The sequence below is a fragment of the Amblyomma mixtum genome, chromosome 8 (assembly GCF_055824585.1).
Source record: "Amblyomma mixtum isolate Tamu chromosome 8, ASM5582458v1, whole genome shotgun sequence".
Classification (NCBI taxonomy): domain Eukaryota; kingdom Metazoa; phylum Arthropoda; class Arachnida; order Ixodida; family Ixodidae; genus Amblyomma; species Amblyomma mixtum.
In genome coordinates this window covers 125,113,706-125,137,062 of record NC_143019.1, presented here as the reverse complement: position 1 = coordinate 125,137,062, position 23,357 = coordinate 125,113,706, and the positions used below count along the sequence as shown (strand labels likewise).

At 47.4% G+C, this 23,357-nt stretch overlaps 2 protein-coding genes, 1 long non-coding RNA gene and 1 other non-coding gene across 4 annotated transcripts in view; all 4 read right to left on the bottom strand.

Moving 5' to 3' along the window:
• The window catches only part of LOC149334226 (uncharacterized), a 304,354-nt gene that overhangs the window by 109,539 nt on the left and 171,458 nt on the right, over positions 1-23,357 (bottom strand). The window lies entirely within an intron of this gene.
• LOC149334229 (uncharacterized) lies at positions 306-12,670 on the bottom strand. The gene is given in 5 exon segments (XM_089555834.1): positions 306-376; positions 2,354-2,416; positions 2,419-2,625; positions 8,446-8,707; positions 12,458-12,670. Coding segments are annotated over 5 exon segments (816 nt in total).
• On the bottom strand, positions 12,954-13,027 carry TRNAI-GAU (transfer RNA isoleucine (anticodon GAU)). Its single transcript has one exon. It is a non-coding gene; the product is annotated as a tRNA-Ile (tRNA).
• On the bottom strand, positions 14,960-20,365 carry LOC149334227 (uncharacterized). Its single transcript, XM_089555831.1, has 2 exons — positions 20,258-20,365; positions 14,960-15,148 (listed from the first exon to the last, which is right to left on the bottom strand). Exons 1-2 carry the CDS (start codon positions 20,363-20,365, stop codon positions 14,960-14,962), a joined length of 297 nt encoding a protein of 98 aa, XP_089411957.1.

The following is a 23,357-nucleotide window of genomic DNA, read 5'->3' as shown; positions in this document are numbered from 1 at the left end:
TTGGCTCCCTGCACGCATAGCTGTCAGTTATTCACTCAGAAAGAGCAGGAAAATCTAGAAAGTTTCTCTGAAAACAGGGGATCTAAAACTGGTTTTAGAATTTTTCGGTGACTGCCTTTGCAGCCCATCGAGAGATCATTGCGCCTCAACCGGTGAGTTAGTTGCACATAAGGTTCAAAGGCTGGCACCTTTAATGCGCTAATGAAAGCGCGCGAAAAAAACAACAGCCCCGTATTGCCACCTTGGCACGAAAGGCCGACACTATTTCATTACAGAACGGCCTTTCTCCTGCGCCTCTCCATTCTCTATCCTTCAGAGTTGGAGGGGTAAGGCGCTGTCGTGTTCTCTTTGTTGTCGACGCCATTGTCTAATGAAGCTTCCACGAAGAATGAGCTAAATCATGGAGTTTTAAGCAATAGCCGCTTCTGGAGCGATTTCAGTGACTGTGTTCGACGTTTCATCTGCATGTGCGTGAGCCCTGCAGCGGTGGATCAGTGGTTAGGGCACTCGGCTGCTGACCCGAAAGACGCGGGTTCGATCCCGGCCGCGGCGGCTGAATTTCGATGAAGGCGAAATTCTGGACGCCCGTGTGCTGTGCGATGTCAGTGCACGGTAAGGAACCCCAAGTGGCCGAAATTTCCGGAGTCCTTCACTACGGCGTCCCTCATAGCCTGAGTTGCTTCGGGACGTTAAGCCCCAATAAACCAACCAATAAACCAGCATCTGCGTGAAATAACTTCATAAGTTACGCGGCCGGCAAAAAGGAAGGTGTGGAGCGAGCGCGGCTTTGGCCACTTATCTGTTTTTTCAGCAGCGTCCGCTTCGGTGGACGCGGTTGTTGCTGCGACGCGCGTCTTTTGTTTTCTTTTTCTCTTTTCTCTCATCTTTTAACTCTCCTCTATCTGCACGTGGCAGCGGTGGTGGCTCGGCTCGAGCCAGTAGGCAGGGCCGTGCAATTTCCTTTTCTTCCTTTTCTCAGTCACAACAACAGCGGCCGGCAAAAGGAGTGAAAACAGCAGCATGATCCCCCTCGCCCAAGTCACATGCAGCGAGCTTCGCAATCGGCGCTAGACGGGGATCGCCACAAGGACCACTCGAGCGAAGGGGCGGTTGGAGAACTTACGTACGAACTGTACACGTCATCAGCTTGAGGGCTGCTATATGGCGCGGGTTGTACTAAAAACCGCATGGTCGCGTGTTGGCGTTTCATTTCGGCCTGAGAGTATTTTTCCGCAAAGCCCTGAATTGGCTGTATCGGAATTCTTGCGGAGGAGGTCGCCCTTTCTTACTTCAATCGACTCGTATGTATTTGTACCCCCTCTGTAACATCAGTAATTGTGGTGGGCAAAAGATGAATATTATATATATTTCATAATAAAAGATTGGTCAATATTTCATGAGGTCACATTAAAAAAGAACACTGTGCAGCACCACAATACGAGCAGCAGTGTCTGCGCGGTGTCATCCATTTGGGCAGGGCCAATTTTCGAGCCCTGACCCCAATTGTGACCCGCCTTGTGTAAAGAAAAGAAAGAAATTTCATCTTTGACGCAATCGATATCAGCACTGAAGCACACGACATGCCTACGTAAAAGAATACCTAGTAATCAATGGACTGAATGTTTTATATTTTATATTTTTGATGAAGTATGCTAGACAGCCATTGCATCTATATTTAAATAAACCCTGTGCACGTTCAGCGCTCAGCTCAGCTTGCCACAACTGTCTCCGCAACTGACTTGCCTTGCCGCTCTTTTTATTGCGAAAGCAGTACTACTCCCAAGAACGGCCCTTCGCCTAGCGGTGGCCACTTGGCACGATTGACCTTTACAATGAACCCTGACGTCATACCATGCCTAGTGACGTTATGGCGTGACGTCATACCAGGAGCGAGAGGCGGGCTACCAACTTGGCTCGTCGGGTAACGGCGGCCGCTTGTCACGGCGCGCCGCGCTCCTCCCGCTAGAGGCGCTAGTGACGTTATGCCGTGACGTCATGCCAGGACCGAGAGACGGGCTACCAACTCAGCTCGTCGGGTAACAGCGGCCGCTTGTCACAGCGCGCCGCGCTCCTCCCGCTAGAGGCGCTAGTGACGTCATGGCGTGACGTCATGCCAGGAGCGAGGGACGGGCTACCAACTCGGCTCGTCGGGTAAGGGCGGCCGCTTCGCACGGCGCCCCGCGCTCTTCCCGCTAGAGGCGCTGTATATGGAGTATAAAACACCTGCTTTCGCAACCTACAAGGCTTAACCAAAGCTAAGCCACCGCGAATTTTTTTCCTTTGACTTTAGAGAATGCACCAACCAACCTTCGCAGGCAAGCGTTTTAAAGACGTTCGGAAGGGGTTAACCCACCTTCTTGGCGCTCTTGTTGGAGCTTAGCGACGACTTCCGGGGCTGGCCTTCAACGTGGAGACGCCCTTCGATGGATGCCTCGGACTCCGAAGCCTTGCGACCGATGCAGTGGTGCGGCTGAGGGGCGGCGCCCAGCGATGCACCATCCGCTCCGTGGTCCGCGATCCTGCTTGGCCCCGCCATCGAAAGCGAAGACGTACCGACGGTCCCTGCCGAATCGTCACCGACAGGCTGCTGGTGCTCGGCGGCCGCTGGCAACGGGCAGCTAGGGTCTGCAACATCAGGCATCATTTTAAGCCGCGTACAATGTTAGGGCTGTAGTCTGATACGCATATATGGCATGAACGAAGGAATCGAACGCGGAATCGCCTATTGGAGGAAGGAGAAGAAATGAACGGCGGCGCAACAAGGACACTAACAAGAGAGGGGACACCACATGCGCACACTACCAACTGTTTATTGCATGGAAAGGTGGCATATTTAAACATACACCTCAGGCATGACACTCATCGCATTATCGCTCCGAACCCAACACGTGGAAATAGGCGGCAACATCAGGATATTAGACAAGAAAGCTTTAGCCTCTGCAGAAAAAACTAAAAGATTTTGATAACAGAACTTAGAGGAGGCCATCTCGTAGCAAAAGCAGTGTCAAACAATCGTAGCAAAAGCAGAGTCAAACATGAGAAGCAAAAGCAGTCAGACACACAAAAAAAAATTACAATTTTAGCAAAGGCAAAGTCAGACGCATTAAGCAAAAGCGGTCAGAACTCGAAAAAACAACAAAAAGGAAAAGACAAAAACAGTAACCAAAATTAACAACCCGGCTAAACAAACAACAGACGGCCGCTAGAAATGCAGTGCTGAAAAGATGCACAGTACATGACGTCACAAAAACTGCCAAGAAAGGACACTTCATTTCTACGGAGGGATACTGAAGAGTCGCTAACACAAGTGCTCCCCTTCTTATTGATCACAAAAGCCTCAAAAATTTAACGTCCACCTGATCACGACTCCTGCCCAGAATCCTTATTTCGTTAAGCACTGGCTCACACTTGCAATCTTTACAATGTAGGGGCAAATTCGACCCGCCTCCGTTTTCTAACGATTTTTCATGTTCCCGTGTCCTGTCGTTAATGCAGCGACCCGTCTGGCCTATTCGTTCATTTCATCATGCACCAACTCGCCCCTCAGGCCATTCTTCTGGAGAAAGGAGAAATGTGGCGTGGGTTTTGTCCAAAAGCCAGCACCTTTTTGTGTCTCGCTTCTCCTGTCGCTATCTTTCCAGGAGGGAGCAGGAGGAGAAAACATCTATTACGGCACTGTGCTCAGTTGAGAAAGGGAGGTGGAGATGGTGGCTGCGCTCGGTGGCAGTCCCTATTACGGGACGCCATTGGCCGCCGCCTCTGCCCATGTTCTCTGGACCAGGGCCCGCTGGGCAGGGCTGCCTCCCAGCCCTCCCTAGTTTGCCGACTTATAACGGCTAGATGTGTATTGCGCTGGTAGTCCCACACCATGTTGTATAGGTCAGCATACTGCCCGCCGAATTTGCAGCTGCCCGTTAAGGTCGGGTCCACGCGTGTTTGTATGACGGGATTTCAGAAAGATCCGGTTCGGAACCATCTCAGCTGGCACACCTCTGTCGACACCGTTGGCGGGTCTCGGGAGTACCCTCCTGCAGAGGCATACATTGTTTGTAATATCCGCGTAAGTATGAACTACGCTAGTATGCGAGGTTGAGCGAAATTTGCCCTAAGTAAGCAAGTTCACTGGCTTCACTAAACTTTTGAACTTGCAGCGTTGAACTTGCGCCAGTCACTAAGCGCTCACAGAGAGGGGTCTTTGAATCGAAGCCACGATACTTAAGCGGGTTCTTTCACACGCGGATAAAAATTACCGCGCGGGGAATTGTTCCTCGCTGCCTTCGTGAGTGGCGTGTTGCATTGTTTTCAACACAGAAATCATAATTGGTAAGGCCATCTTTAACGGTCCTATCTAAAGGCGCAGACAAGAATGAGGTCCAACAGTGCTCGCTGGAAGTGTGAGAAGGGCGTTAATAACCACACTAACAATAGAAAGCCCCGACACCACATGTAAGAGAATGCGTGAGAAAACAATTGCCGGTAAATGCCTTATCGAACAACGTTCAGGTGCTAAAGAACCGTATCCTTCGCATGGCTTGGCCCGCAGTGAGATCTGTTGTGTGCAGGTGCATTATAGGCTTTCTTACCAACGATCAAGAAAAGCTGTAGGTTGTGCCTGCCCTCGCTCACCCATAGAAGCCTGTGTTCTTGTAAACATACTTGTCCCTCCTGTTCCTTCTCTTTCCTGATAATTTCTGTACTGTTCAGGGTTGAACACAGGTAGATATTTATCACGCCGTTCCTTTCCTCATAGCCTCCTGCTCTTTTCTGGTGGAGTGGGTGTCCACACTGAGGGATCGCTGAGCTCCACCGCAGGCATTCATCAGTTCCCCAGCTTCACACATCCTTCCCGCGACTTCGCCTTCGCACCGAGGGATTCACAGACAGCCCATCTAAGTGTAATCATCATCAGCCTGACTACGCCCACTACAGGGCAAAGGCCTCTCCCATCTCTCCAATTAACTCTGTCCTTCGCCAGGCGCGGTCACCATATTCCAGCAAATTTCTTAATCTCATCCGCCCACCTAATTTTCTGCCGCCCCCTGCTACGTTTGCCTTCTGCTGGAATCCACTCCGTTACCCTTAAGGACCACCGGTTATCTTGCCTTCAAATTACATGTCCTGCCCAAGCCCACTTCTTCCTCTTGATTTCAACTAGGATATCATTAACGCGCGTTTCTTCTCTCACCCACTCCGCCCGCTTCCGATCTCTCAACGTTACACCTATCATTTTTCTTTCCATAGCTCGCTGCGTTGTCCTTAACCTAAGCTGAACCCTCTTTGTTAGCCTCCACGTTTCCGCCCCATAGGTGAGTACCAGTAAGATACACCAGTTGTATACTTTTCTCTTTAGGGATATTGGTAAACTGGCATTCATGATCTGAGATAACCTACCATATGCGCTCCACCCCGTTCTTATTCTTCTAGTTATTTCCCTCTCATGATCTGGATCAGCTGTCACCACCTGCCCTAAATAGACATTTTCTCTTACTACTTCCAGCACCTGGCTACCAACTGCGAACTGCTGTTCCCTTGCTAGGCTGTTGAACATTACTTTGGTTTTCTGCATGTTAATTTTTAGCCCCACCGTTCTGCTCTTCCTGTCTAATTCATTGATCATGCTTTGCAGTTCATGTCCTGAGTGACTTAGCAAGGCAATGTCATCAGCGAATCGCAAATTACTTAGGTATTCTCCATTAACTCTTATCCCCAACTGTTCTCATTTCAGGCCCCGGAACACCTCCTGTAAACAGGCAGCAGAAAGTAAGCTGAAGGCAACAGAAAGTAAGCTGATCTGTCTGTAATTCTTCAATTCCTTGGCGTCTCCTTTCTTATGAATTAAGATTATGTGAGCGTTTTTCCAAGATCTAGGTACGCTTGAGGTCACAAGGAATTGCTTACATAGGGTGGCTAGTTTTGCGAGCACAATCTCTCCTCCATCCTTCAACACATCTGCTGTTATCTCTTCCTTACCAGCTGCTTTCCCCCTCTGCATTGCTCCCAAGGCTTTCTTTACTTCCTCCTTCATAACTGGCGGGATGTCCCCTTGCTGTGTTCCACTGCCTATCTCAGTAACATTCTAATTGCAATCGCTACTGTGTAGATTTGTGTAAAATTCTTCGGCTACTTTAACTATCTTATCCATATTGCTAATGACATTTCCCTCTTTGTCTCTTATCGCATGCATCTGGTTTTTACCTATGCCTAGTTTTCTCTTCTCTGCTTTTAGGCTACCTCCTCTCTTTAAAGCATGCTCGATTTTCTCCGTGCTAAACTTCCTGATGTCGGCTAACTTGCGCTTATTTATTAACTTCGACAGCTCTACTAGCTCTATTCTATCTATGGAGTTAGACGTCCTCATGCTTTGCGGTTTCTTAATAAGATCCTTAGTCTCCTGCGATAGCTTCCCGGTATCCTGTCGAACCATCCTACCGCCTACTTCTACGGCGCACTCCGTCATGATATCTGTGAGACGATTGTTCATCGTTTCAACATTACGGTCGTCACCTTCAGTTAGAGCGGAAAACCTGTTCTGCAGCAAAATCCTGAATTCCTCTACTTTACCTCTTAATGCTAACTCGTTAATAGACTTCCGCTTAATTAATTTCCTGCGCTCCCTTTTCAAATCTAAGCTAATGCAAGACCTTACCATCTATGTGTAGGAGTTAACAATGGCTCACGACGACCAGGCTCTATCAGTGACGTCTTGCGAGAACGCTTATCCTGATAAGTTTCTTGAGCAACGTTGCGAGTAACAATCAAAACCTGAGTAGCCCAGTTCTACCGGCATAGTAATATAGAGGGCCTCATACGAGGGGGTACCCAAAAGAAACCGGACTAAATTTTTTGGTCGGCAAAGCTTCTGTGGTACCGCGTTTTGCCACTAGGAGCGCATAGAACGAATATTCCAGAGTCAGTAAGCCGAGTGTCATCGTTGAAGGAGGTCAGACTAGTTTAGGCAGAGTTTTAGAGTGACGACTGTTTTGTGTGAACGTCGTTTTTGCAATGGCTGATTTTCGTGAACAGCGTGCGCCGGTGAAATTTTGATTTTTGCACGGAAAAAGTTGAATGGAAACTCTTGAAATATTAAGAAAGACGTACAAGGACGATGCTACGGGGACAACTCAAGTGTTCCTGAATCGAATCATGAATCAAAGCAACAATCATGCCAATGGAAAACTTCAAATTCACCTCGCCTCAAGAAAGCTCGTAAGGTGAAACTAAACCTCAAAACAATGCTGATTTGTATTTTCGACGACGTGAGAGCAGTCGTCCATTGAGAATTTGTTCCGCAGGGTCATACAGTTAGCCAGGCTTTCTACTTGGATGTTTTGAAAGAAAGGGAAACAGTGTGTGGTGGAAGCAGCCAGATTTGTGGCGGTCGGGTGACTGGTTTTTCCATCATGGCAATGCCCCTGCTCACACAGTTCTGTCTCTACGACAATTTTGGACTAAAAATGGCATGACCCCTATTCCCCAACCCTCATACTCTCCCGACCTTGCCCCCGTGCTACTTTGTTTCCTAGAATGAAAAAATAGGTGAATGGAAAGCGTTTCGCCAATGTTACTGAGGTGAAGAAAAAAACGACGGAGGCACTCTCAAGCATCACAAAAGATGAATTTAAACAATGTTTTGAAAAATAGAATGAAAGATTCGACAAGCGTATCATTGCAAGTGAGGAATACTTTGAAGGAGATTGAAGGTCTGTGCTTAAAATGTAAACAAATAAGTTCAAACAAAAATAAGTCCGGTTACTTTTGGGTACCCCCTCGTATACAAGAGCACTTTACGCAAGATTTCCTATAAACGTAACGTTTTGTGAATCCTTCATCATTAACTGCTCTTCTATTTCCGTCATCGGTGTCTAGCATTTGTTGGGTTTGGGATGAAAGCGAAGTTAGACATTTGACACAGAGGCGTTGCTATAACTTTGCGTTGTTTAGAGGCTGAGTGGCTGAACGTTCTTCATCGGCAATATTTGAGGGCCCTGTGAATTCCCTTACACGAAGTCACACTATAGTCATTTCGTGTTTTAAAAAGCCTGGTAAAGCAACTACCAGCCCATTCTGCTGCGCTCGATGTTTTGCGAAAGACATAGTGCGGCTGACCGCCGTGTGATGCAAAAGGCAGGCACCAAACCACATATTATGCACGCAGAGTGTATAATCGGCTTTAACTCAAGAACACAGTGCCAGATGCTCCTCGAAGGAAGCTCTCCAACCAGTGGTGGCCGACTATACTTATGGGATCGTCGTCGATAGCACCGCACCTTCAAGCCACGTTCGTTGCCAGGCTGGCACGTACAAGGCAGTTTAGAGTGCCGCCGTGTCATAAGCCGAGCCGTTTAATGAAGAGCTTCCACTGAGGAGCATCGGCTTTGCAGTTTTTTTTTAGTTATATCCGACTACGTGAACCATAGTGGTATCTACATAAGAATGAGTACGTACAAGTTGGATTCTCAGCTGGCGGCGCGATGTTGGTGGTGGCTCCTACTCGCGAAGCTGCATCCCTTTCATTGCTGGAGGCAGCGCCCCGTGGAGGGACAGGGGACGCTGGGGACTCGGCGTCCGCGGGCGATCGCTGTGCCGGCCGACCGGTGCTGGGCGCTAGGTTGGCGTTTGCACCACTGGTAGAGCCATCGGAAGGCCTACGCGGCAATGCATGCGCCTCGTTCCAGGGGAGCTCATGAGGCTGGAATGTCATCATCGACTGCAGAGAACGCAGCGACAAAGTAAAAAAAAATTAGCAGGTTCTTGACTATAGATAAAAAAAGGAGCGCACACAAATTACAGTACCGCTACGCAGCTTCTAAACTAAAAGAAACTATTTGTTGGGATGAAATTTTTTCAGTAAAGGTGACTGTTGCGCTACATCTGTGGTGGTGGAGGATAAAAATTAATGGAGAATACCTAGGTAATTTGTGATTCGCTGATGACATTGCCTTGCTAAGCCCCTCAGTAGTTGACCTGAATAGCATGATCAATGAATTAGGAAGATCGGAACGGTATGCCTTAAAATTAACATGCACATGACCAAAGTAATGTTCAACAGTCTTGCAAGGTATGAGCGGTTCGCATTTGATAGCAATGTGCTGGAAATGGTAAGGGAATAGATGTACTTAGGGCAGGTAGTGACTGTCGATCCAGATCGTGATAGGTAAATAACTAGAAGAATCAGATTGCGGTGGAGCACATACGGCAGGCTCTCTCAGATCATGAACGTCAGCTTACCAATGTCCCAATAATATCCTGTATTTAACCGCTGTATCTTACCGCTTGTCACCGACGGGGCAGAAACGTGGAGGCTAACGAAAAAGGTTAAGCTTACGTTAAGGACAACGCACAGAGCTACGGAAAGAAAAATGGCAGGTGTAACGTTAAGAGACCGCAAGCAGGCAGAGTGGGTGAGGAAACAAAACACAGATTAATGACATCCTAGCCGAAATCAAGAGGAAGAATTAGGCTTGTGCAGGGTATGTAATGCGAAGACAAGCTAACCGCTGGTCCCTAAGGGTAACGGAGCGGATTCCAAGAGAAGACAAGCGTAGCAGGTGTCACCAGAAAGATACGTGGGTGGGTGAGATTAAGAAGTTCGCGGGGATACGTTGGCTGGAGCTCGCAAAGTACAGGGTTAATTGGAGAGGCATGAGGCGTTGGAGAGGCCTTAGGCTGCTGCTGCTGCTTATGATGATGTTGATGATGTGGTGGAGGTTTGTACGTTTTCCTTGCTCACCATCACGTGAGTGCAACGCTTTTAAATGCGCCATTAGTCTGACCGGTATTAAAATGGCACGGCGCTTGCCAACGCATTCAAATTATAATATGCGGGATCGTCTCAAGGAGATCACAAGACAGAGGGGAGGCACGATAAGATTTGTTCTATACGCGTTGTAGTATTCGCTTCATATATATATCCATACTGACGAATTTCTGAACCACAAATTACAGCTGAATGAACAACACGCGCGCAGAAGGTTCACACAAGTGAACACGCCTTCATCAAAAATAGAATAGTGAGAAAGAGCCGCTGCCGTGCCCCGCAGGCTCGTCGTGCGATATTAACACGAGAAAGTTTACTCTCTAAGCATCGCAACCTAGCTGCTGTTCCCTTGCTAGGTTTTTGAACACGAGTTTGGTTTTCTGCACGTTCATTTTTAGCCCCCCCGTTCTGCTCTGCCTGTCTAACTCATTCATCATGCTTTGTAGTTCTTGTCCTGAGTGGCTTAGCAAGGCAATGTCATCAGCGAATCGCAAATTACTCAGGTATTCTTCATTAACTCTTATACCCAACTCTTCCCATTCCAGGCTCCGGAATACCTCCTGTAAGCAGGCGGTGAATAGCATTGGCGAGATCGTGCCTCCCTGCCTGACACCTTCCGGATTGGAATTTTATTGCTGACTTTATGGAGAACTATAGTAGCTGTGCAATCGTTATATATATCTTCCAATATATTGACATAACACTCTTCCACACCCTGATTCTGCAATGCCTGCATAACTTCACTTCATGGTCATGCCTGGTCACTTCATGGACGGTAAAGCAAGAGGCGTTGCTCGATGCCATAGTAATCTCGTCAATAGCTGTCAATAACATCTTGTCAACAACTACACTGCGAGAGCATCTGCAATGTACAAATGACGCGTGAGACTTGCGATTCACTGTTGCGACTATGACTTCGAGGGCGAAGGACACTGTGTTTCCTGATTTTGAGAGAGGTATAATTATTGACAGCCATCGTATCCAGATCAAGAGAGAGATGCTCGAGGCGCTTGAGATAGATAGGACGGGCAGTGACTGCCTAAGCTTTTTCCTTTGTCCTCCCTATGATGTTGCTATATATTTTTACCAATGTTTCGAATAAAATTCAGTTGTAAGTTGGCGCTTTGTCTTTTTTTTCTCGTCTTCGTGTTCGTCGTCTTCTGCGCGCCTTGTTAGTCAAGAATCCAACTTTCCCTCTGCTATGTCGCCTGTCGCAGCCTCCATGCCAGAACAAAACATCTTCAAGCTCAGTCTTCGCCGGTTCTTCCGCCTCGCAGTGAAGGGCCTATTTAAACCTTGCCGATAAGTATTGCACTTTTTATGATAAAGAAGAGTCCTCTGCTAAAATATTGTCTAACACCCAGAGGCTCCGCGCCGACCCTGGGATGAAATTTAGGCATCGAAAGGCTAGAAAGAATTTTGCCTTTTATAAATTTTATTCGTGGAATGGGTCGAATCAAGTACATACTTACCATGGTCACGTATAGCGCTCGCATGACAACCATTGCTGGATACCAAAAACTTGGCGTCATATGCTAGTCGTCAAACCACCCCGTATATTTTAGAGGGGCTATCTGAAATTGCACATGACGGGGGAAGTGGAGTCTCACGTGATAATGCTCCAACGTGATGGTTACAATGGCTAACTCATGCTCAGTGCGGCAAAATCTGATCTATAAATTGCTTTCTGCTCTCGCACCAACTATTTCCAATGGTGGTAGAAAATGAAGGATGTATTGAACGTCCGAAATTCGCGCGGTGATCTTGTAGAGTTCAGCACCTCGGGGCATGTTGTGTCAGCCAGGCAAACACAGAGTAGGTACAGCCTATTTTAGGGCACAAGTTTGCGACTTGCATCGCTCTTGTTAGTAGGCAGCCTGCGAATCTGTTTCGACCGCGGCCTTTCCACTTGGCCCTTCCCTGTGCGGCATGGGGGCCTGAATAAGGCTCTGTGCACAGGCCATTTGTGCACAATTACTTGTGTAAAATGCACAATTGTCTTGTTGCAAATACGATATTTCACGCCCCGACTTCGCAGATGCTCTTTTGAGTCCATAAAATAAATCTAACGTGGTCATAAAATTGATCTTCATCTCGGGTGAATAGCAATAAACGGACGGATTTCCTAAAGAGCTCTCTCACCATGCATGCGAGATAGGATAAAAAAAAAGATTATCTTTGTTATCCACATATCCGTGAGAGAAAAAGGACTCAAGATAAAAAGAAATCGGCAAAAGTCACAACTTGCGTAAAATGTGCAGGGTACACAAAGCTGCCCCAGTATGCTAATCCTGATGCTGATAAACAACAATTTAGAAAAAATCAACCGCTCTGGTCGCATCATACGTGCTTCTAATTCAGTCATTTAGCGGAGCCTTCCTTCTAGCCCGCTGCGTGGCTCTGTGGTTATGGCGCTCGGCTGCTGGCCCAAAACACGCGGGTTCGATCCCGGCCGCGGTGCTTGAATTTCGATGGAGGCGAAACTCTGGAGGCCCGTGTTAAAGAACGTTAAAGAACCCCAGGTGGTCGAAATTTCCGTAGCCCTTCACTACGGCGTCCCTCATACCGTGAGTCGCTTTGGGAAGTTGAACCCTTATAAATCAAATATCTGTCTGTGAGAAAAGGGCATTCTAGCCATGCGGAAACGATGTCGTCCGGAACCCACTTCCATCCTTCTCTCCACCGAAAAGAAATGAACACCTGCAAGTTGTCGTTCATGAAGTCGAAGACGAGTCGCCTGACGAGCGCCAGCACGAGCAGCACGGCGAGCGTGTCGTGGACCAGAAGTGGCACGACCACGGCCGTCGACAGGCACACCAGCGCCACGTTGCGGAGCCGAGTGCCGAACTCCTGCAGCAGGAACAGCGAGAGGCGCTGCAGGACGCTGGTGGAGCCCAGTACACGCACCATCATCACGTCCACCAGCACGACCAGCAGGCTGCCCTGCACAGCAAAACAGATGGCTACAAGTTCCGAACGCAAGGCTTGCAGTATGCTTGCAGGTGTTCTGAAGCGCCGAACCGCAATAACGGGTGCCATATATTTCAAAGCGATCGGACACATGTCTGCAGCAACACACCAGTATAACTTCTAATAAGGGAGTAATTACTTGTTGGCATCCACCCGAGCGCAGCCATACAGCTACAAAGGAAAGCTATAGAGCCTTCTCAGAAACTTCGTAGTTAAAGAAAAATTCGTCCTGGTCCGGGGTTCGAACCCGGGATCACCGCTTCATCGGAGCAGTCGCTCTACCGACTGAGCTAACCGGGACGGCAAGCTTATGGTAGGGCGAGAGCGAATTGAGTTATTGATCACTTTGAGTTATTGATCAATTCGCTCTCACCCTACCATAAGCTTGCCGTCCCGGTTAGCTCAATTGGTACAGCGACTGCTCCGGTGAAGCGGTGGTCCGGGTTCGAACCCCGGACCAGGACGAAGCTTCCTTTAACTATGACGTTTCTGACAAAACAGTATAGCTTTCCTTTGTAGCTGTATGGCTGCGCTCGGGTGGATGCCAATGAGTAATTACTCCCTTATTACAAATCTACTCCACCTTGGGGGATTCCCCTAAACATTTGACCAGTATAACTTCTATTTGCAATTAGGTATTCGAACGTGCGCTATACCCTCCCGTGGTATAACACTTACACAAGGAAAACTTTATTACCTGTTCATCCGAGCTTTGGCGACAGTTTATCGTGTCTAATTGCAGTTACCGAATTTACAATAGGTATTTCAGGCAGTTAGGAACAAGTTCAGATAGTGGTAAACAAATATAAGCACGCTTCTTAAACACGCAGAAGGCATTTCACGCTGTTCCAGCAATCCCAGAGCAAAGCACAGCTGATTGCTTTGAGGGGTTTCCTTTAGGCAGCCCCCGTTATGTTTCCGGGGGGAAGGGGGGGGGGGGGGGCTGGCAGCAGAGAAATTTACTCTTCCAACTCGGTCTTCTTGTCCTTGAATATTCGTTTTTGTTTTGGCAATTCGTGACTTTTTATGAGGTTGCGGTGGCGCCTGAATTCTTAAGTATAACTGAAAGTATTTTTGACTCATGCTTCATCGTAAAAAGACTGACGTCATCACTTTTTTTTCATTCTTGTTCGCTATAGGAATTACTAATGACTAACTGCTCATGTAAGTAGCCAGTGATGCTACCATTTTCTGCTTCGCAGCAAAAGCTGTAATCGCTTTGTACGTCATTAAGATAGGCCCCGAGTAGGCGCCCAAAAACAGAGGTCTAAGATGGTTTGCAGGAAAAGCAGTTTGAATGCGCGCCCCCAGGCAAAGACGTGTGTATATAGAGAGTCCAGAGCATCCCCTGGCGCTCACAACTTACTGCCGCTCGCTACTTTGCTTGTCTCCTATTGAAATACACTCCGGACCAGCGGTTATCTTGCCTTCGCATTACATGCCCTGCCCAAGCCCACTTCTTCCTATTGATTTCAACTAGGATATAATTAACGCGCGTTTGTTCTCTCACCCACCCCGGCCGCTTTCGATCTCTTAACGTCACACCTACCATTTTTCTTTCCATAGCTCGCTGCTTTGTCGTTAACTTAAGCTGAACATTCTTTGTTAGCCTCCACGTTTCTGCCCCATAGGTGAGTACTGGTAAGATACAGTTGTTGTATACTTTTGTCTTGAGGGATATCGGTAAAGTGTCATTCATGATCTGAGATAACCTGCGATATGCGATGTGCATATCTGGCACGGCAAGAAATACGCTTGAAAATCTTTGATAATCTTAGCTTCTAGCACCTGCTATAAGCTTGATTTCAAAGAACTCTGATTTCAATCCAAGTTCACTCCTTCCAGGAGTATAAAGAAAGACAGGCAATATTCGGTGCTCGACAAGAATCTCAGTACCAATACGCGAAGCGCCGTGAAACATCCGAATTAGTCAAGTCGTATGACAAGTGTAGATTTTAAGGCTAATTGGTCGTGCGCGCGTCGAAAGTGCGCGCGCGCCTTGGGTGTGGATTGCTTGATAAGTTTGAGAAGAGGCTGCAAATTGTTTACATTTAACCGCTCCTGTCAAAGGCACATGCGGTGCTCACTACTTGAATATTATCTATGCGCTGAACATACACAAGACTTGCGCGTTAGATATTTGCTAACAGTTTTATTAGGGGAACGCATAATTGAGAACGGCATTTCTCGAGAGCTTCCATCAACTTCTCCTCAACACTAGCGCCAGGCGATCTACAGAGCTTTGCAGCTCCTGTCAGGAGAGCGATGACCGCCGCGTACCGTCAGCTCGGCGTCGGTGCTCGGGGTGGCCTCCAGGTCGGAGAAGACGAAGAGCGGCAGGAGCGCCATGATGGGCGGCGGCAGTGCCTCCGTCAGCTGCACGATGGACACTGTCGCCAAGCAGAAGCAGCAGCGGGACTTCTGCATCCGCGGACAGCGCGACAGGGTACCGTGTGTGTTAGCACCTCTTGTCGACTCAGTGAAAAGAAACTGCGCAATTGCTTTTACGCCGTACCAATACCAAGCGAAATTCATCCCATCGCTTGTGACCATAGATATGCACATTACCGAGATAGGGCCACATTATTGCATACCACGTGTGCTTGCCTTCCTAACAAGGCAGTGCCTTCAAACCAAAATCCAAGATGGAGCTTTGGCAGGAGGCCTTGTCTAGCATGGTCCAGCTGGACCAGTTCGCATTTATACACCTTTCAAAAAGGGCTCCCTGGGCGCTGCCATATTGTTCAGTGGACTGCACTGGGCACCTCGCGCTAGCACAGTGGCAGCGGTGGCGGAACCGGTTTCCAGCAGTCCAGCGAGGAGGCGTTTCGACAACATCCTCGCCCGATGGAAAGGTCTATAGAGCAAGCCTGTGGAGTGACTGTCTAAATGGGGACCCTGGACTACACGAAAGAAGTCCGGAGCGACCTATACTGCAACCATCCAGAAGGCTTTCCGAGTGTTGGTTATTCTTCTTTTACACTATGTATTCGTCAGCAGTCCAAATGTACCAACAGTGCTAGCACGACACGAGCTAAGAGTTTTAACCCATACCGCAATTGTGCTGCCTAAAGAAGTGCCTTTGAAATGAGCCGTGCTTAAGCCAACGATAAGATGCCGCCAGTTCAAGGTCTGGACGAGGATTTCGTTGTTGTTTACTTATTGTTTATCGCGTTATTCGCCGTGCTGGGAGGCTGCCCCAACCATTATTTTAATAATACTAATGCAAGTGCGTTTTCTGAGCGTCTTAATCTGCTCCTTTCAAATGTATGTACTTATGAAAAATACACCAAAAATTTCACGGGTATAAAGTCATAGAATTCCCTTCCATACGTAATTAGATCACACCACAACAGTTCCATTTTTCTTAACCGTACTAAACAACATTAAGCTTCGCAAATACTGATTCAATTTTAGCTTTACCATGATGTTATGTTTGTTATTCACCGCCATTGTTACAGTTCAGCCATACCGCTCCTTGCGGTGCTGTGTGCTTAAGTTTACTTGCAGTTCTTTAGCAACGATATTGTTATTACTGGGGCCCATGTATATTCCTGTGACAGTGCCTAGTGACCACTTCCTTTGTACTTGTTTAGACTATGTCACATTGCATTACGAGGTCGCCCTACCGGTTTTTTAACCACGGGACCTCCTACAATACTAATTTCTTGTACTTGTTTGATTGTATTGTTAATGCCCAATAAATTTGAAATTGTGCTTGAGACGCAGCTTGCCGCGCTCGCTTGTTGCCGACTAACAAGCCTAGGAAGCGTCAGTAACCAAATCGCGATTCCGATGCGCAGGCCTCATCTGCAGGGGCGGTTCTTGCTAAGACTGCGCTATACGGTTTCCTCGTCCTCTCAGCGGCGAATGGTATGGTCGAAGGGAGGCGAAAAATCATATTGAACACAAGAATAATGCTAGTGGAGATAGGGAATGGACGTACGCACGTACAGAAAACGAAAGAAAATTCGCCGAGATGAAAAGCCATTTGGTGTACCCTACAGGGTGTTATCGCCTGTTTATCTGACAAAAAAATGATCAATCCTGATTGTGAAACCTCGCGGGTTGGTTTTTTTCTGCCTGCTACCGTCAGTGTCATCATCATTAGCCTGCCTGATGGTGATGATGATGTCACAAGGCAAAGGCCTCCCCCATGTCTCTGCAATTAACCCTGTGTTTTGCCGGGGGCGGCCAACGTGCCCCCGCAACCTTCTAAATTTCATCTTCCCACCTAACTTCCTGCCGCCCTCTGCTACACTTGCCTTCTCTTGGAATCCACTCCGTTAACCTTAAGGGACAGCGGTTATCTTGTCTTCGCCTTACATTCCCTACCCAAGCCCATTTCTTCCTCGCGATTTCGACTAGGATGTAATCAACATACGTTTGTTCCCTTACCCACTCTGTCCTTTTCCGGTCTCTTAACGTTAAACCTGTAATTTTTCTTTCCATAGCTCGCTGCGTTGCCCTTAACTTAAGCTAAACCCCTTTTGGCTAGCCTCCACGTTTCTGCCCCATAGGGGACTGCCTGTAACATACAGCTGGCAGGGTCTGTATAGGTGTCACAAAAACCGGCGCACATTTGGAAGGAGGTGTGACGTGAAAGGAATCTCGTCCGCGTGGGCCGCAGAAGAATCGTAAAGCTTAAAGAAAAGAACCCCTGATTATCCACGTAAAACGCGTAGACTCGCCGCTCTCAGTGATGCATCTCTCCACTCCCTGCGGAGGCGACAGCACCGAGTGGGAAAGAAGGAAACTCGAACCTTCTGGAACCATCTCCTCGCTTGTCAAATCGCGACACGTTGGAGGGTGACAGAACGGCTGTACTGTTGATGTTAAGTGTATGAGCGTGACTGCCTTTGCTCGATGTGACGAACAGACGCGGCGGCGCCTATAAATGAAGCAAGTTTAGTGGCGTCGGTCAACTCATGCCGCAGTTCTCGCTTCGAAGAAGCGCTCCCGCTTGGCTCCCGGCCAAAGTTTAAGAATAAATTTAGGTGTCGACCGACAGCCCGACAGCACGGTCCGACCTTTTTCGCCGTTCCTAGTGCTTCTGTCAAACGAGGATAGATGGCACCACGCAATATAGACTTTTCAAATCGCCCAGATCCTGCCGACATACAGCACGTTTGCGCTGGATCATTCGGTGCTGCGGCGTGTGCGTGTAGTTGTCTAAGTGCGCCAAGGCACGAAAGGACTGCAGCTGCTGTCGACACCGAGTCATTTAACTCTACTTCATGTTCTCCCTGCTGGGATTGCATAAATGGGCGGAAAAGCAACGAAGATATCCTGAGGTCCTTGGGAACTCGTTATCGAAATATATTCATTGCAAGGTTTTTTCCTTCTTCCGCAGTACCGCTTAGACCATGGTTAACTATACCACCTCTTAAACATAAACGATCGGCCTGTGTGCGCACAATCCCGCATTTGGGACCAAGGAGACTACACATACATTCAAACACTGTTTGTGTAGTGCCACTTTTCGGAACTTACTGGACCGGCTTACTAGTTAATGAACGAAAATCCAAAGAAACCATCGGGATAGTCATGTCCAGCGCTCTTGGGAAAAATATTTAATATTAGGATATTAAATATTGGGACATTATAAGCTGCTGCTAAGGAAACCTTGCAGGAAATTGGCCATTCTTTTGATGCGTAACAAAAGTTCCATCATTCTCATCGAGTAGTGAAGACTGTCATTGAAGAGCAGTGGGGAACATTTTTGACTAGCAAAAAAAAGTGAATAGCAAAATAATAAGAGCCGCCCATTAAATATTTCTGAATATATTGATTGTTTAGTGAAAGCTTACACTACATAAAAAAATTCTTTCATAAACTTTTCCTTCTTAAGTACACTTTAGTTCAGATATGCTCGGTATGCTAAAAGTTATTGGAGGCTTTCTCAGAAACACCTAATATATACTTCTAGCATTCGTGCTTCATTATCATGCCTCCCATTGCGGCCTTTGAAGGCGTTCGCAACGCTCTGCTCAATTACCCAGAACGTAGGAAGCAAACACGGATTTCGAAGTACCGGCATTCAGAGGAAGTTTAGTGTAACGGATTTTGCTACAGCCTTGTCCTCGTAAATGTCCAACATCAGCAATACTTTGATTTGAGCTAGTTGGTTGTTGGAGGGCATGTTGCCGCAAAAAACGTACTGGCGCGAAAGGACGAAGATAATACACACAACAAGACAGGACTGGCGCCAACTTCGAACTGAATTTATTCACGGAAAAATACATTTAATAACCACACGGCATGCAAAAAGATAGAGGCAACCAGATACAACGGGTGATTTAACAAAGACACACGTGCCAAAACGACCAAAGCAATGACTATAACGCTGACAAAGGCCCACTAAGAAAACTAATCTCTTCATCTGACAGCGATACAGATGGCTTGCTTATGCCGATATGGCCCCTCTCCTTGATGTAATATGCTTCCATTATTTCACGCCCTAATCTGTCTTTAGACATTGCAATGAATCTAGTGTTTTCGAAACCGGGACGGCATTTGCAGCTTTTGCAGTGAGTGGCCATGTGGCTGTCATAGCCATTTTTTACAGCAATCTTGTGATCGTGTGCTATCTCACTCTTTCATTCAAGCACTGACCTGTCTAGCCAATATATTCCTTACCACAGCTTAGCGGCACAACGTACACAACATCAACCCTGCATTCAGTGGCGCGGATTTGGTGTTTCTTTTTGCACTGCCTAACCATTCTTACTTTGTTCAAGGTGCAAACGCGCGACAGCTTGCAGAGAGCAGAGAGCACCACATTTATCCTATAGCTGCTGGCCACTTTCTTCAAGTTCTGCGAAAGGCGATGAATGTAAGGAATCACCACCGTCGGTTGTTTTTCTTTATCCTTGTTTTTTTGACCCTCTGCACCCTTAAAAGTCCGCTTGCGCTTCCTGACCAGGTCCTCACTAATACTAGTGATGAAATGTTCCGGATACGCGGCTTGATGAATGCGTTCAGTGTGCGCATCAAATCTCTGTGCCATCTCATGCTGACACGATTTATCCAATGCTGCATTCAGGCATGTCGTAACGATTCCCCGCTTGAGTAGCTTGGAATGTGCGCTACTAAAAGGCAGTAGCTCTTTGCACGATCTCGGGTTGAAGGACCAGCAGTTTTGAAAACTCTAGATTCATTGCAAGGCCTAAAGACAGATTAGAGCGTGAAATAATAGAAGCATATGGTATCAAGCAGAGGGGCCATATCCGCATAAGCAAGCCATCTGTGTCGCTGCCAGATGAAGAGATTAATTTTCTTAGTGGCATTTTGTCAGCGTTATAATCATTGCTTTGGTCCTTTTGGCACCTGTGTCTTTGTTAAATCACCCATTGTATCTGGTTGCCTTGATCTTTTTGCGTGCCGTGTGGTTATTAAGTGGCTTTTCCGTGAATAAACTCAGTTCGAAGTTGGCGCCAGTCCTGTCTTGTTGTCTGTATTGTATTCGTCTTATAGCGCCAGTACGCTTTTTGCGTAAACATGCCTAATATCACTTGGCGTGGAGCTCACCTGGCTTTCCTGAAAGAGCATTGGGCTCAGCAGTAGCGGGCAGGCGACGCCAAGGCATGCCAGGAAGCGGGAGTAGTGCCGACCACCGCTGTGCTGCTTGCCAGTCATCTTCCTGCACGCAGATTATTGCAGAGATAATTACTTGGACCGTGGCGCCTAAACGAGCGGCCTGGGAAATTGTTTCTGCTCGCAAGAAGAGCCACATGCCACGATTTTGTGCTTCAACAATCTTTACGGCAGAGGCCTCCCATCCCCTTTCGAAGCGGCTGCCCGTGCACCGATCTCCCAAGTAATGACGTGCTGTTTCTGAGACACTTTTGGAGGCGTGCAAAGCACGCACAGTTCTCCGAGTCTCAGCATTTGCTATACTAATGAAAACGCGATGAACACCGCTTTCGCTCTTTCAAATTCAATTGATATGTTCACTTTCTTCGCGAACACTCTGCACATCCTCCACTTGCAAGTGAGCTGCTGATATTAAAGGACAAAAGTCAAGAAAGTGCAAATAAGATAGAGGTCTGCAGCCCAGGAAGCACCTTCACATTACATGCACAGACACACGAACGAACCCAGCTTTTTTCAGAGTATAACAGCTGCGCCTCGTATGCGTGTACCGAACAGCCAAAACTAAAGTCACGAGTCAAATTCAAAGCTAAAGCTACACCTAAGGGCCACTTATCTAGTGGCAAAGAAAAGGTTGCATTTCGATTTATACAAGATATTTGAAACATCGCTTATGCGGTTTGTGTTTTCGTAATTTCAGTGCGATTCCTTCGCTGCAGTTCTCTTGCGAGTACACGACCAACTTGCCAGAGCTCGCTCTCCGGCAACAATGCCTTTGGCAGGGTCGAAGAGAAATGCAAGGCCTAATCTGGCAGGGTATCCGCTGGTCACCCGGTGACATGATGCCGGCCGGGGCTGGACACTATTCTCGAGGAACAATGTTCTTTATTGCTAAATCAAACATGGCAAAGCAAGACAGCCCTTCGAAACCAGCTATAGCCTTGTGGTTTTCCTCTTTCCAGTAATTCTCTGCATCACACAACTTGCTAATGAGAGCAGAGCCCTCAGCCTGGAATCATCACAAGATGCCCACTAGAGCGCCTAAACTTGACATCACTGCAAATACAAAACGTATATGGGCCGCCGAAATTACATCCATCTCAACTGCTCTTTTCTTCCGGCTCGCAACAAATACTGCCAAAGTGCTTACGCAGTTTACAACGCGCACCGTAAGCCTTCACCTGAGAAGAAAGCTATTTCCCTCCTGAAGGCACTTACTCTTCCAGCGTTACATAAAAGCATTAAGGGCGGAATTATTCACTAGAAACATGATGCTACAAAGCCCAGACTCAACTTCGAGCTAAGCATATAACTGATAATCCGATAATAATCCGATAACTGATAATCCGTTGCGTGTCTCGCAGGTAAAAAATTGTCACACATTAAAAAGCACCTTATGGGGCCGCGAAGAATACCAGGCACCCTTCAATCTTATGCAATGAATGAGCGAATGATCGCCTTATGGAGAAACGCGGTTAGACCTAAAGGAACGAACTTCAGCCGCTTCCTGATCTAGGCAGAAACCACTTCGCAATGCCATGGTTCAGAGGCATTAGTGTTTCGAAGCGACTGTGTAGCCCCTTACCTGTGAGGGTGAGCCTCCAGCAGGGTGACGTTGCAGATGCAGAGGGGTAGAGCCGCCGTGGATCCGTGGATGTGAAGCGGGTGAGGCTTGTACGTCAAACGCCTTGCAGGTAGGGAACAGCTTCTTCGTGATGGCAGCTTGCGCGAGCTCGAGGAATAGCGCCGCCTTCTTCTTCTTCTTCTTCTTCACCTCTTTATAATGGCACATACCCACGTGGGGGGATTGGCCAAGGTATAGTGGTATACATAAGGAAATTTTCATAAAATTACGAGAAAATATCGGAGCCAAACGTGAATTTTGAAAAATGTATTCATGAAAAACGACAGATTATTTGAAGTGAAATAACAAAGAACATTTTGGCGAGAATAATAATTAAAAAAAAAACTCCGAGACTTTTAAAGGAGTTAGCAAATCAACCTACCAGTTGCAATTATGTAATCATGGAGATTCCCACAAATTGAACTCAATGCAAAACCTTTGGCGCTCGCTCCGAGCGATAACACTGGCAGAGATAACGGGAGCCCTAACCTGGAGAGAGGGACCTCCAGGTAATTCTTTCTCTGTAGTGCGAACTTTGGACAGCAGAGCAGGAAACGGTCCACAGATTCTACGTCCCCGCATGAGTCACATAGGTTTGTCGGAGACCACCCACATCTGCATAGGTATAAATTTAAACTGGGAATCCGGCACCGCAGTCGCGTCATTGCTACCTCACACTGCCTGGTTTTACCTCCTTTTTCTTCTTCTTCCTCTTAAGACATGGCACGTACCTACATGGGAGGATTGGCCAAGGTGTAGTGGCACAAACAAGGTAATTTCCGTAGGCGATTACGACAAAATATCAGAGAGAAGCGGGAATTTTGAAAATGATTCGTGCCTCACCTGCCTTGCAGTCTTCTGTGTCTGCTGGCAGTAGATTACAAGCTAGGCTTGAAATATTACTTTGCCGGGCTTTCTATCTCTGCTTTCTGACAAATGTGCTTGCAGGGATTTCACACAGCAGGAACGGTCGTAACGCTTGACTAGTTTGCTCTGGGCATGCAAACTACATTTACGATACTTTCCGACTAGCTAGCTGAAGCTACAAGACTTCTACTGGGTCTCAAAAATATTCTCAACGTTTCTACGACATCCAGGAGTTAGTACAGTTCTTAATGCAATCAACTCATTACACGAAGAGCCTCCTGCAACGACTTGCGAGGCGTAATCGGGTGTCAAGTGTATACCATTCGTAACTTTACCGGTGGAGTGTTCCGTGATGCCACCAATGAACAACCACGCCCGTACCTGGAGCGATAGACGCCTGGCTTGCCAACTGTTCAACATTCAATTTTCTCATTTCTCTTTGATTTGTTTCTACGCCCAACAGAATTTGTCGACAATGCCAACATCGATATTTCGGGCACGTGACTACCATCCGACGGGCATTTCTCTGTTAGATTAGTAGGTGAC